Source organism: Microtus pennsylvanicus, chromosome 20 (genome assembly GCF_037038515.1).
Source record: "Microtus pennsylvanicus isolate mMicPen1 chromosome 20, mMicPen1.hap1, whole genome shotgun sequence".
Taxonomy (NCBI): domain Eukaryota; kingdom Metazoa; phylum Chordata; class Mammalia; order Rodentia; family Cricetidae; genus Microtus; species Microtus pennsylvanicus.
The window spans coordinates 34286826-34301322 of NC_134598.1; the positions used below are offsets into that span (position 1 = coordinate 34286826).

General features: G+C 43.4%; 1 protein-coding gene across 6 annotated transcripts in view; it reads left to right on the top strand.

The window, feature by feature from the left end:
- The window catches only part of Ano4 (anoctamin 4), a 324827-nt gene that overhangs the window by 285835 nt on the left and 24495 nt on the right, over positions 1-14497 (top strand). For all 6 annotated transcript variants that reach the window (XM_075954168.1, XM_075954169.1, XM_075954172.1 and 3 more), the window contains 6 exons: positions 354-494; positions 2598-2762; positions 10011-10047; positions 12237-12348; positions 13518-13575; positions 13712-13809. In XM_075954168.1, coding sequence (XP_075810283.1) covers positions 354-494; positions 2598-2762; positions 10011-10047; positions 12237-12348; positions 13518-13575; positions 13712-13809 — 611 coding nt within the window. The remainder of the gene's footprint in view (positions 1-353; positions 495-2597; positions 2763-10010; positions 10048-12236; positions 12349-13517; positions 13576-13711; positions 13810-14497) is intronic.

Consider the following 14497-nt stretch of genomic DNA (forward strand, 5'->3'; position numbering starts at 1 on the left):
ATAAAAGTGATCATCTCTGGCTGATCCAAAACGCTAGGTATAGAACAGGTGGTCAGGCGGTCAGTTTTAAACATCACTCCCTCGTCAGGGAGAATTTAGCAAGGTAACAGAAAAATGTAACTGTTACTCTAAGTTACATTGGTTTTTATGATAATGAATCTTGATCGCTGTATTAAGGGTTGTTCTTCAAGGGAATCAACTTCCAAATGTTTAAGGCTGTGTCTCCAAGCCTACTGCATTGACTGGCTCATTGGTGTGATAGCTAGAGATTCCATTTTATGGTGGGATGAAAAGAATGTTTCTTATTGTGAGTACCTCTTCAACACATACAGATGTGTCTGCTTGTCTTTCAGGAAGAAATACGCCCCCAGTTTGAAGCCAAGTATTCCAAGAAAGAGCGGATGAACCCCATTTCTGGAAAGCCGGAACCTTACCAAGCATTTACTGATAAATGCAGCAGACTCATCGTTTCTGCATCAGGAATATTCTTCATGGTTTGACACTTTTTTAAAAAAAAATCTCTTTAGTTTTTAGACGGTACAAACTTCTGACATAGCAACAGTAATCATGTGCCAGGTATTGGCACGATTATATAAAACGCTTTTACACAGGATGCTGTTAAATCCTGATTGATGCATTTGGCGTCGTGGATGACATTGTTATTGCCGTGTGACAGATGAAGCAGCTTAAGATTCCAAAAAATTAAGGGTTTGCCTAGGGTCATCCCATAAGTGAGTGTTCAGACGCCCACGCTAATGTCCTAGGCCTCCCTCTTGCCGTGTCCCACTGTGTTCTATTGAAATGAGCTAAAACGGGGAGAGCATATATGGGAACGCTTCCCCAAACCAAGACAGTGAAGAAACGGAGGTGAGAGAAGCCAGTCGCGTAGAAAGACCCAAACCCACATCCTTCTCTGGGTACCACTTCTAAGTAATGCCGCCACACTTTACCTTCCACACACACACACTTACTGACTTATTTCTCATATAAGATCTAGAAACGTAGATTAGGTTTTCCTGTTCTGTACACACGGACCCTAAAGCCCAGGAAGCGGAGGCTGTGCAGAAGTCACACTAGTGCCTAGTGGCACAGCTAGAACTCTGCCCTGTCCTCTGGCTCTAAATCCAGTGGCTTGTCCTGCCTTCGTAGCCCTGCCGTGTATGACCTTCAGTGCAGACTTCATCTGCCTCCCTGTCGTCAGCACCAGGACTCAAATATTTGTTTAACTCTTACTATGTTCCTGAACATAGTAACTCCTAGCCAAGGTTTATACCACAGTTGGTTTTGTGTGTGTGTGTGTGTGTGTGTGTGTGTGTGTGTATTTTGCACCAGAAGTGAGCATAAAATAAAGTTTATACAAAAAAAAAAGGAAAGGAATCTGCAAATCAATGGATGTTTACTTCAGGGATTGGATTTAAAACTCAGCTTTAGGTAATTAAACCTCTATTAGGAATCACTGAATGAAAGTTCCAAAACTGTGTGGAGTCTCAGATTCTATTATCTTATAAAAATAGAAGATAGTTATTATATCTATAATATAAACTATTATGAAATATAAACATGACACAGACTATTCCAAAGTATCATGAATCTCCAACAAAAGACGCTTCCGTCTATGTTTGTATCCAATAGTAAGATACTATGTGTCTGTCACATCCTTAGTTTACCCAGGGACACATAAAGGGAGTGTACAGATACTGTCCCTGTTAACCACGATTTGACAAATCGTTAGAAATCATCAGAGTACCCCAAAAGACGATGCACCCATTTAGCGCATGTGCCATGCTCTAGCAACAACAACACTCTGGTGCTCAGGCGTGAAAAGGGGTGGGGTTGGGGGGAGTTCCCTGTGTATAGGAGTGCGTGCACATTGGGCAGGAGATGGGTGGATGGGTGTTGTAGACAAAGGAAATAGTCTTGAAGATTGAAAATGCTTAACCGAAGCCATGAGCAAATATCCGTGGGTTGTCATGATGGCTCAGCAGATAAAGGTACCTGCCATCAAGCTCGACTTCCTGACTCTGATACCTGGAATCCACTTGGTAGAAGGAGAAAACTAGCCCCTAAGTTGTCCTCTGACCTCCATACTGCACCATGACATTCATGTCCCTACACACGTACACACACACACACACACACACACATACACACATCAAACAAGAAAGAAAGAAGATAAGGTTTTTTTTTTAGAAAGAAGCAAATATCCAGGATCCCCAGAGAGTAGAAAGAATGTGCCCTGTGGGTTGAGACTTTGCTTACATCTTATGATAATAAGAACAGGAAACAAACTATTGCCATCAGAAGCATAATAAATTTCTATAATAATTATGTGTTAGTCTGAACACTCGATTATTATGCTTCCAAAGCCTTGAGCAGATCTTCAGCGTTCAAGCTGTGAGGTTGTTCTACTCTGTTGGAAAATCCAGAGAAAGCATTCTCCTGCGAACACCAAACTTGCATGGGAAAAGCGTACATTCTCACGGGGGCACTCGAAGCAGAATCACCGTCACTTGGTTTTCTCTCTTCATCAGAACACACATCTGCTTCCTGAAACCTGACATGGCGGTCTCACTGGCTCTCCTCCATCTTCCTTCTAGATCTGTGTGGTGATCGCGGCCGTGTTCGGGATCGTCATTTACCGGGTGGTGACTGTCAGCACTTTCGCCGCCTTTAAGTGGGCACTAATCAGGAATAACTCTCAGGTTGCAACCACAGGGACTGCAGTGTGCATCAACTTTTGCATCATTATGCTGCTAAACGTGGTAAGTGAGCGGCGAGGCGACGAGCCAAAAGGGAAGGGGGGGGGGACACGGGGGGGCTGGTATGCTGCTGTGATGGTTTTCGTCTTTTACAGAAAAGACTGACCTCAAGGCAGAAGGTCTGTGATGAGGCACTGGTGGCTAGACATGTAGATCTGGGTCTTTAAAAGACTCATTTCAAACCCAGGCTCCAGGACCATCTGCACCAGGCACCCACCTCCCGGAACCTCAGGTCCTTTGTTGATTCTGTCAGACAGCACTGACTTTCCCTTTGGTGAAAGCTAAGAGTGTGTTTAGACAGTCCGGCTCAGAGGCTAGAATCTGGCTCAGCAGTGTTGGCTTCTGTCCTTCATTCAGAGCATCATAGGGCCTCCAGGATCTGACATGTCCTTCGAGATTACCCCCTGAAGAAAATGTCGGGAGGATGCATGCATGCACACTGCTCATGCTGCTCTCAGACTTCCTGCAATCGTGTATTTCAGGCCAGACCTCTCCTCTGAACACTAGACTTGCATGGGAAATGGCCTCCCAGGCAGTCTCCAACACTCCCATTTTAAAATCTCTTTTGTTATATTTGTTTGTGTGCATGCGTGCGCACATGCTGAATACAGAATGCTTGTGGACCACGATGGCTGTTTCCTTCTTCCATGTGTGTACCGAGGATGTGTCTAAGGTAATTAGACTTGGACGTGCCTTTAGTGCCGAACCAACTTGGAAAGCCCCGCTTTCTCCATTCTTCTTTCAAATACAGCTCCCCATTTTTCCTTGAGGATCAGCTGGTCCCAAAGCCTCTCTCTTACATATGTTCAGACTAAACTAGAGATAGCCTATCCTTCATGCATTCATTTCTCTCCCCACCAAAATGTACCTACACCAGATGTGGTGTCACACATCTGGAATCTCACACACGAACAAGGCAAGGCTGGAGGGTCAAAGTTCAAAGGTAGAATTGGGCTACTTTTCACACATCCATGGGACAAGTCCCCAGCATCTCTGCTCCAGGTTGCTTTCTAACTGGTCTCCTAGCCCTATACCGGCTCACCTCAGTCTTGGTTCAATGCAGAAACCACATGGACAGTTGCATGCAGGTCAGTCACGTGATTCCTCTAAAGGTTTATAAGTTCAGTGGCTTTCCTCTCACTCAGAGGAAAAATTCAAGTGTTCTTGCCTCCCTCCTTCCTGATAGCTCTTTCCAGAATATTCTGTCCCTCCCTTCCTGAGGGTCTGCATAGTTTATGTTCTCAACTTCCTCTGGTCTTTGTTTAAATATTACTTCTTTAATAAAGGCTTCCCGTCACTATGTGTCAGGTTGTAACTTGCCCCTGACACCCATCCGATGGCTCCTACCTCGATGCTTGCCTTATTTCTCTCTATACAGTGTATCACCCTCTGTTATCCTCCTGGTTTCCTGTAATATCTTCTCCTCCGGTGTAGGTCCACAAGAGCAGGGCCCTTTCTCTCTTTGGCTTATTTTTACTGTTATTAGGCACTAGTGTCTGAGGAAGCACATGGCACATAGCAGGAATTCAGTAAATTATTGTCATTTGTACAACAACAACAAAAATAACAACTGACAAGGTTAGGCTTTGAGGTCAAATGTGCATAAGAACACTGACCCTCGGGGTTTAGAGTAGGAAATAATTGAGATAATATATGTATTGAGCACGGCATCGGCCATGAATTAGATGTCCAACTCATTATTGTCCCATTCATGCTCATTCTAGCTGCATTGTTAGTATGACTCATGCTGAAATGCTAACATAGTCACAAGTGGACCAGGACATTCTAAAGGCCACGTAACACCATCCCGCTGCCACAAAGGTATACATTTTAGGTTGCCATGAACAAAGACAGAGTCAGCGGGTTGGCTCTATATGTATTTGTCCATACATACACACGTGTGTGTGTGCATGCGTGTGTGTGTGTGTGTGTGTGTGTGTGTGTGTGTGTAACAATAATACAGGAAAAGAGCCTATCACTTGAGAATGGGGGTTCATTAGAGGAATTCCAAAAAGGGTATTGGGGAGAGCCTGGATAGAAGAATAGGAGGGGAGCAAGTGATACAATTCTGTTTCAGTTAAAAATCTATTTTTAAAAGTGACAAAAAAAATACACCTAGTAAGGGAGAGCTCTGAAAAATATCTGAGTTCCACAACCAATAACCACTGTGGAATCCCCAAGAGAATGCGACTACCCAATAATAAACAACCTCAGTTATGATTACCAAGTAAACCAGTAATTGCTGAGCTGGCAAAGTGTGGATTACTCCTTGCCAGTGATTTTTAGATCACAGGGAGTGCCTAGTATAGAAACTGATGTTTCAGAATCAGAAATGGTTGAAAAATAGTGCTGATAGTTTGGTACAATGATTTTGTGGCCATTTCATCCAATGGAGACGGAGAATAGATACTTGGCCATCCTCTGTGCTCTGTGTTTTCTAGCTCGGTCCCTGTGCTAATTGCAGGAAACATGTTGTGAAGGGGGTGATTCATTGTAACCACACAGTAGAGCTTTGAAAGTGTCTGGGTCTTCCTTGGGTGCAGTGAACGAATGCTTGCTACTGTATTCTTAATCAATGCCTTTTCCTTACAGTGGTTAAGAAAATTTTAATTTAGTTGGAGGTGTAACTTAGCCAGCAGAGTGCTTGCTGACACAGTCCCTGGGATGTCACACACTGGGTGTGGTGACAACGTCTGTAGTCCTAACACTTGGGAGCCAGGGGCAGGATTGGGAGTTTAAGACCAGGCTCAGCTATGTTTGAGTGAGTTTGAAGTCAGCTACACAGTACCCTGTCTCAAAATAATAATAATATGATGTCAAGCTAGGGATGTAACACGTTAGTGGAGTGGACATTGAACTTCCACAAGGCCCTGGGGTCTTTCCCCAGCACTAATTCTAATAAATAATCACAATCTGATTTGTGTATCTCCCTAAGAAATAAAGGACTGTGTGCATTGGATCTTCCCGCACATTGTGTTTGTCCCCATGTGTGGAGCAGGGATCCTTGTCAGAGAAATAATACTTCCTGCAACTAGAAAGCAGGGTCTAGTCATCTCTACTTCAAAAGACAGCCAAGAAAAGATGAAGCAAACCGAAATGGAAAAGAGGGTATAGGGAGTGGGCAAAATGTCCAGCTGCTGACGTTATAAAACACCTGCTGCGTGGTGAGATAGGAGCCATGAATCTATTGATACATTTTCTAACAAAGTTTCATCCTAATGAAGCCCACACACTTAAAGTGTGTTGGTCAGAGGAATCACTTCCCGATGTGTTTTCATTTTAGGTGCACTGGGAACACTCTTGGTTCTTATTTTCCAGACGGTCTAAAACTAAGATAACATAAGATTACTCAGTAAAAACTACTGGTGAGGCCGGTAGTGACACACCGTAGCAAGGGGAAGAAAGAAAAGAGAAACAGGGCACAAGAACTCAGCAGGAAGCCACATCCAAGGCTCTCTTGTTCAGTGGCCAATTGCCCCACCCCCCTCGGCTCTGTTTCCCATCCCTGCATCCTTTTATACTCCTGCCATTTGCCCTGAAGCTTCGTGAGTTCCATTATGAGAGTAGCCAAGTGTGTAATGTAGTTTGGAAGAGTTTTCATCAGAATATAAAAACATAATAATTTAAGTCCTTGGGAAACAATCGCAGCGTAATGGATGGCCAGCTAATGACTGAGCCAAGAGCGTTGAAAAACTAAATTCTCTATTGACTTTTGAAAATACTCAATTTAAGATATTTTTGTTATCCAGGAATACAGCAATTTTTTAACAGCTCTCTTAATTGGTTTGGGCTACTTAAATTTTTGACCAGAATGGCCTTTCAAAATAAGAAAAAAAAAAGCCTACAAGATTTAGATGTTAATTATTAACCCTTTTTATTAACTGACTATAAAAACCTTGAGGAAGAGATTGTTTTTTATATTTCTTTGAAACTTTGTGCAGTTATTTTGAATAACACATCCTGTTTCTGACTTTTTGCTGAGTTCGTCTGATCTTCACGGAAGAAGCACATTTATATGTGATGCTTGTTTCTAAGATCCTGTGATATGTATTTACTTTTGTGTATGTGCTTAAAAAATAGAATCTGTATTTACCAAGTTATCTGAACCCGAGCCCTCTGATGCCTCTGGATGACTGATTAAGACGCATTCATTGATTTGTGCTTTATTCAGTGTCTTGACAATTAGCTACAAAGAGGGGCGAAGGGGGCCGGCCTCTGTCTCTTTTTCCTGTTTCAACTGTGTTCTGCTCCACTAATGACCCACTGGCATGTCAAAATGATGCTTGCACACTAAGTAGACCAACAAGAGAGGAAGATGGAGGCTATAATAACTCTTTTTATTCAGCCATATGGATTTGAATAAGATATTTCGCCATGCTATTAAAAAGTGGGAAGCATAATGTTGGCATAATATATAATAAATTATATAATATAATATATAATAAATTAGAAAATAGAACAAATTCACAAGTATTGATCAGGCTGATATGATCAAATTAGAAGTGTTTATAGCGACCATATTTGAAAATTATACCTTAAAACATGACTATGTTGTGTCAATTGCAAATATTATCAACCATAATTTACAGTATCTGATAACATTGTAAAACAAGTCATAAAATGGCTAAAGCAAGACCTAACCTGAGATAATTATCTTACATGTTAATGAATTAAGATCTCCCATTAAAAGACAGAGTGACCGAATAGATACTATAATGAGACTCCAACTATATGTTTTTTAAAGAAATTTGCTTTCCCCGTAGGGTGGAAGTGAAGAGATGGTATTAGATATTTCATACAAATGCGACCTAAAAGGAAGCAGGAATAGCTGTGACCATATTAAATAAAATGGGCTTTAGATTACAAGTAATAAAAAGCTAAGAAATTCCTCTATATAACAATGAAGGATTGAATTAAAGAGGGGGGGAATAATTTGTTTCATTAAGTTTGGAAACCAATTTTTTTTCTGCTGACCTTATCAGAATAAACCATCCAGTCTTTTTAATATCTCAGTGGCCTGATAACGAATCAGCTGTTTTACACAAACTCTCACCTAAGGGCCCCTGACTTACAATGAGCTCGCTCTATACATACATGATACATATCTATTATACATAGCCAAGGTCTCCTGCCTGTCTGTTATGTCCCTCTTTTCCTCCCTCCCTCTCTTCTTCCCTCTCTCTTTTCTCTCTCTCTTTCCCCCAACCTCCCCTCCTCCACTAATGCTGTGGATTCTTCTCTCATCTCCCTATACTATATTTTTCAAAAAGTTAACATAGTAGTAGTTATGTATAACCAACATAGTGAACATTGGTGGTATACTGGTGAGCACAGCTGCCTTCCAAAAAGCTAATACAAATCATGTCTTCATGTCTATGTTATTTTTAAAAGCCAGTTTTTTTTTCATTGTCCACCGCTAGGTGACTGGTATATCCCCAGCTCAAGAGACCTTTGAGATAAATGTCGCAAATTAACAAAGATTTATTATTTGAAAACAATAAAGAATAAACGGAGAATCAAAATTATACTTTTCAGGAAGGTATTTTGCCAGACAAATGTAATACTCTTTGACAATTATGTAATTAAGCAGTTTTAATGACAGCATGTTTTGTAACACGAACGGAAGTTTTACTGGAGCCTCTATTCTAATCTCTTGTTTACAGAGATCTTGTTTTTTGGTCGAAGGAAATATGACTACTCTATACCACATAATTTCTTGCTGTAATTTTACCAATCTCTTTTTAACAGTGGACTCCATGAGCTGGGGTTTCTGTGTGCAAAAGTTCATCTTACGGCTTTAGTAATTACATCTTTGGTTTTTTCTAATTTTTTTTTTTCATTTTACATGCCAACCACAGTTTCTCCTCCCCCTCTCTCCCTGCTCCTGTCCACTCTTCGGAGAGAGTAAGGCCTCCCATGGGGAATCAACAAAGTCTGGCGCATCAAGTTGAGGCAGGACCGAGCCCCTGTCTCCTGTATCAAGGCTGAGAGCAAGGGATCCCACCGTAGGGAATGGGCTCCAAAAGGCCAGTTCATGCACCAGGGATAACCGCTAACCCCACTGCCAGGGGCCTAAGAAAAAGACCAAGCCACACAACTGTCTCCCACATGCAGAGGGCCTGGTTCAGCCCGTGCACACTCCCCAGCTGTTAGTCCAGAGTCCATGAGCTCCCACTAACTTAGGTCAGCTGACTCTGTGGGTTTCTCCATCATGATCGTGACAACCACCACTGCCTTGCTCCTATTATCCCTCCCCCCTCACCTCAACTGGACCCCAGAGCTCGGCCCAGTGCCTTGTTGTATAGGAAAATCATTTGCCTTAATAGAGCAAGTAGCCATTGCTGAATGTTTAGAATCATACAGTCTAAGGCTCCACAGTAAGCAAGAATCTTGGGGAAGAGAAATCAGAAATTAGGAAGGACTTGAATGTCAGTTAGTGTGATCTGAAGGAGAGGTGAAGCAACATGGTCAGACCTGACACCTTCCCAAAGAGAATGCTGGCGTTTAGCCTGCGGAATTGATAAGTACTTTGGTCTGTGTGATCTTATTTTCATATTGTTCAGCCTATTAATGTAATTATCATTTTCATTTATCATCTTTCTTCTCAGAGAAGGCAGTTTTCATTCTCTCAACTTACGTCTCCTCTGGAAAAATCTCTGATAACCATATTTTCTTTAACTACCTTCAACACCTACCTGTATGTATACACACATGTACACACACACCCTCCATTCCCTCGGACGGCCCTCTGGCAGTCAGATAACTAGGTGAGTCAAGGGTGTGTCCCATGCACTTAGAATCAGAACCACACACTGTGGGAGTCTCCCACAATGCTTATTCGCTCCGGCCTTTAAGAGTGTCATAATGCAGAATCCACAGCATTCCACAGCAGTAAGATGACAGACCCTGCCTTAGAAACGAAAGCAGGGCTTTTGCCTTCAGCTGTCTACACTCAGGAATGTGATGAATGTCCAGCCTCGCTTAGGAAACTGGTAATCAGTGGCAGCTAGTCTCATTGCCACAGAATTATCCACCCCAAAACAAGAAGCATGATTCTTACAATCAGGAAGAAAGACCTTACACATTTCCAGTTATCCCCAAAAGTGTGCACTTGCTCACAATGCTTCCACTGTTCAAACTGTAAAGAAAGAAAAGGTTTCGCTCCTGACTTGATTGCCGATCTTCTTTATAATTATAGGGCTTCACAACACCTAGCGCTCACTTGTTAAAGGTGTGGAATTTCTCTTACAGCTCTATGAAAAAGTCGCGCTTCTCCTGACCAATCTAGGTGAGTACAAGCTCGCTGTGGAAGGCACTCTGGGATCGAGAGTACAGCTTCCTTTCCCAGGCTCTGGAAATGAACAGCCCCATTGTGGCTCCTGGTTGGCCAACTGCTATCCAGTTGGGGGTACCACACCCATGAGTTTACTGGCAACACAATTTGGATTCCGTGGGTTATTTTTAACAAAAGAGAACATGAAATTGGGACAGGGTGGAGGGTAGACCTGGGAGGCTTAGTGGGGATGAATATGATTAAAATACATTAAGTGTATATATTAAATTCTGAATTAATAAAAATATTGTGTTTTAAAAAAAAATACCCCGTTTACTGAGAATTGCATGCAGCACACACTCATTCTTTCCCTTCAGCAGAACAATCTAAATGTGTCTAGTAATAAGGTCTTTTCAATCTATACTTTTCAAACCTGCTTTATCCCTTATGTGCCTTAGGCAAGTAGATATTTTCCCTGATGTACACACAGAAAATAGCATCGCAAAAGTACCTATGTAGGAAGGATCCAGGATCATTTCAAAAACGTTCACTACCAGTTACCTCCATTTTAGAATTACAGGTGGGTTCCACAGGGCACAGTGGCAGACTCACGGACTCCAACAGCTCAGGAGGCTGGAGCAGAAGAGCGATATTAGCTCAAGAGTTTGACACATGCTAGGACAGCGTTAAAAAAAGGCAAAGGCGTCAGGTTTTCAAAATCGGTCATTTCAGAGACTAATAACCATTTAGATCAAGAATGTAGTCAGAACAACGGTGATGGACTTCTGTGGAAAGACATTTTTGTAGACAAATTGTTTCTAAGGCCACTTCTCTGGCCTCAGAACATACTAGAACAATCTGATAGCCAGCTATAAGCTGTGTGTTACTACATTTTTCAAGCTATAAAAATTGCTTCAATTTTATTTGTGAGGTGTTGGCTGTTCTACAGCCAATAAGAAAATCATATGTTCTCACGGGTAGCTCGCTTTGATATATTCCTGTGTATAGCTTGTCCAAAGGGGAGACATTCCAAAGTAGTTTTTGTAGAATCATCATTACGCCACTGAATCCATTTATTGAGTTGGTATGTCCTATCCAAAGATGGCCATGTCATTTGACGTCTTCCATCACCACTCTGCCTTTACCAAGAAGAAAATAGCTTAGCCATGGTAAAGGGAATTGCCCGTTGGCAGGCTGTGTCCAGGAGCAACTGAATCAAAGATGGCCAACATATGACTTGAGATAAATGAGAACCCAGCCCCCAGACAACCAAGAAAACCTCCACCTATAACTAGGATCTCAGTTTGCAGAAGTGAAACTAAGCCCATTCAGAAGTGTTCAATGTTTCTTCCTTTCCCAGCAGCACAGCCTAGTCCTAACACTGACGTTTCAATCATCTTAAATCTGCGTTTCTTTCTCCCCTCTTCCCTTCTCAGTTACGCTCCCAGGAAGCATCCCAAGGTTAAGTCATAGAAAAGCAATTGTGGGGTGAAATGTTAAAAGCACAATTAGAAGTTTGGGGGATGTAGCAATAGAGAAAACCTTATTGCCTTAAGTACATGTTCTTTGACCTTGCTTGAGCTTAGACATCAGCTCCTCAGGCAAGGTAAGTAGATCAGACGTGAGATGTCAGATTGGAGGCTTGGCCTCAGGGGCAACTTGCTCCATCTTTTGGCTCATGCCATAGTGTCCAAAGGATATTTGCATCATGGACGTCAAAGTATGATGAGTGTCAAGTTGGTGATAGATGGGGAAACTCTAAAGATGAAGCCATCCTTTGGTTTTTGTCTATGGGAGTGAAAGAAATAGTAAATGAGGGTAGAAGCCAAAGAGACAAACATGCCCGGTATCCTGGGATTGGCAGTTCCTTCACGTGACGTGAGATCTAGGTGCTGAGACAAAGAATCATTGGGAGCTTAGTGGGGGTCTGACGCGATGCATGCCCTACTCACCTGGCATAACAATCTGGATTGCTCGATTCCCTCAGAGGTGCCTGCAGCCACTTGAGACCAGTCCGTTGTTTGGGCTGGTCTGTAAGGGGGAGTTCTACCCTCTGCATGGTCTGCTGCACAGTTGGTCAACTGTCGGCAAACTGGAGCCCTGTACCTCCTGCAGAGCCTCTGAGACTGTGTGTGGGGGGGGGAGCCGGAGGTAGAGCAGGGTTCATGCTCAGCCTCTCAAACCCTGCTCCCTTCTACCCACAGAACAGCCTCGCACAGAATCCGAGTGGGAGAACAGCTTCACCCTGAAAATGTTTCTTTTTCAGTTTGTCAATCTGAACAGTTCCACATTTTACATCGCATTCTTCCTCGGAAGGTAAGGTGCACCTCTCTGTGAGCCCCTAGCCCTGGTGGGAATGGCTTACTCAGCCGGCTGGCCAGGGTGATCAGAGTGTAGAAGGAGAAGATTGGCTACCTCCTGTCCCTTCCCAAACGGCAAAACCACCTCGCTTTCTGGGAAACAGCCTCTGCTCGAAAGTGCCTGGGCCTCCTTTATTGTACAGATAAATAGCAGAAAGATAGTTTATGTAGGCGAACAGCTGATAAGTATGTGACATCATCTCACCTGAATCCAGCCTGTGGATGTCACACCAAGGTAGTAGGTGACAGAAGGAAATGCAAACTGGAGTGTGGCCGATGTCCCTGGCTCCGCAGAAGGATATCCCAAACAGGGAAGAGGGTAGGAGTGAGAAGCCAGGGACTTCTAGGTGACTCGAAACCCAGCAGGGGTGAAAACTTGGGAGGGATGCCCTGTTCTGTGGTGTTGATGCTGATTCTGGCCCATCCTATCTGAGGAGACGGGAAGCAGGACAAGGCCAGGAGTTCCGCTTTGGTAGGATGGATGCGGTGGCCTCTTTCCTTTGTTGCTTAGCTATCTCAGCAGCCTGAAACTCTAGCCAAGGACTGTGACAATAACCAAACCAATAGTGCTGCTGTCCAGAAGATCAGATGTGGGCAAATGCAGGAACAGAATGTAGCTGCTGCTTAAACAGGCCTGGGCACTCTGCATTGAGTGGGAAGTGTTCAAAACCACAGGAAGCAGCAGGAACGCCCCCCCCCCCCCCCCCCCCCCGCCAGCAGCTAGGCAGGGAGGCCAGAGGAGAAACATTCCTGGGAGAATTCCAGAAGCTTAAGTAAGGACAGCTTTGGAGGGTTCCCTCGTCCCTGCATACATGACTCTTGATTCTTTGTTTTTAAATTGATTTATTTATTATGTATATAGCATTCTGCCTGCATGTGTGCCTGCACACCAGAAGAGAGCACCAGATTTCATCACAGATGGTTGTGAGCCACCATGTGGTTGCTGGGAATTGAACTCAGGACCTCTGGAAGAGCAGCCAGTGCTCTTAACCTCTGAGCCATCTCCAGACTCTTGATTCTTAAAGGCTCTCCTGTCATTTACTTTAGAGGATATGCTAACTTGAAGGTAGTGTTCACCCAAAGCCTAAACCTACACATTGCTAACGAATTGCTTCTGTGTTGAAGATTTACAGGACACCCAGGTGCCTACTTGAGACTGATAAACAGGTGGAGGCTAGAGGAGGTCAGTACTCTCCCTTGGTTCCTTGTTTCCTGCGGACCCCCATTAAACGCCCCGTTAAACGACTCCGTGCAGAGCGGAAGCCTGCCACTCCCCCTCTCTCTCTTGATCACTGTATCTCTGCTTGCTTGCCTCACAGTGCCACCCCAGCGGATGCCTTATTGATCTCTGCATGCAAATGGGCATTATAATGGTGCTAAAGCAGACCTGGAATAATTTCATGGAGCTTGGCTACCCGTGAGTACCTTGGTGACCTCATGGAGAGGCAGCGTGGCTCAGAGTTGAGTGGAAGCATGGTGCACTCAGCTGTTAACCCTGGATGTCACAGGGCGGATGCAAATGCAGTCATAAGAACAGTAAACACTGGGGGTCAGTGCGATAGCTCACCAGGTAAAGACTTTAGCCACCCAAGCCTGACAACACGAATCAGATGCTCTTGGAACCCACGTGAAGATGAAAGGAGACAGTTGAACCAAAATGACCCTCTGACCTCTGTGTGTGCCATGGCACACATTCTACACACATCACACACATACACAACAACAATTACTTTTTAATTAAAAATAATGAACAGTGCCCTTCTAGGTTTAGCCCAACTCATACAGATTAAAGTGAATATTCTTTTTTAAATTTTATTGATTTTTTGAGAACTTCATATAACGTATTTTAATTATTTCGCCCTCATCTCCCAAATCCTCCCAGATCCGTCCCCACCTCCCTGCCTATCCAAACAAATTCATGTGTCTTCCTCTTCCTTTTTCTTTTTTTCTTCCTTCTTTTCTTCCTTCCTCTTCTTCCTCTTCTCTTCTTTCTCTTCTTCCATCTTCTTTTCCTTCTTCTGTCTTCTCCCTTCTCCTCCTCCTTCCCCTCCTTCTCCTCTTCTTCTTTGCCTACTGTGCTACCCAAAAACTCTCGGTCAGGGAGA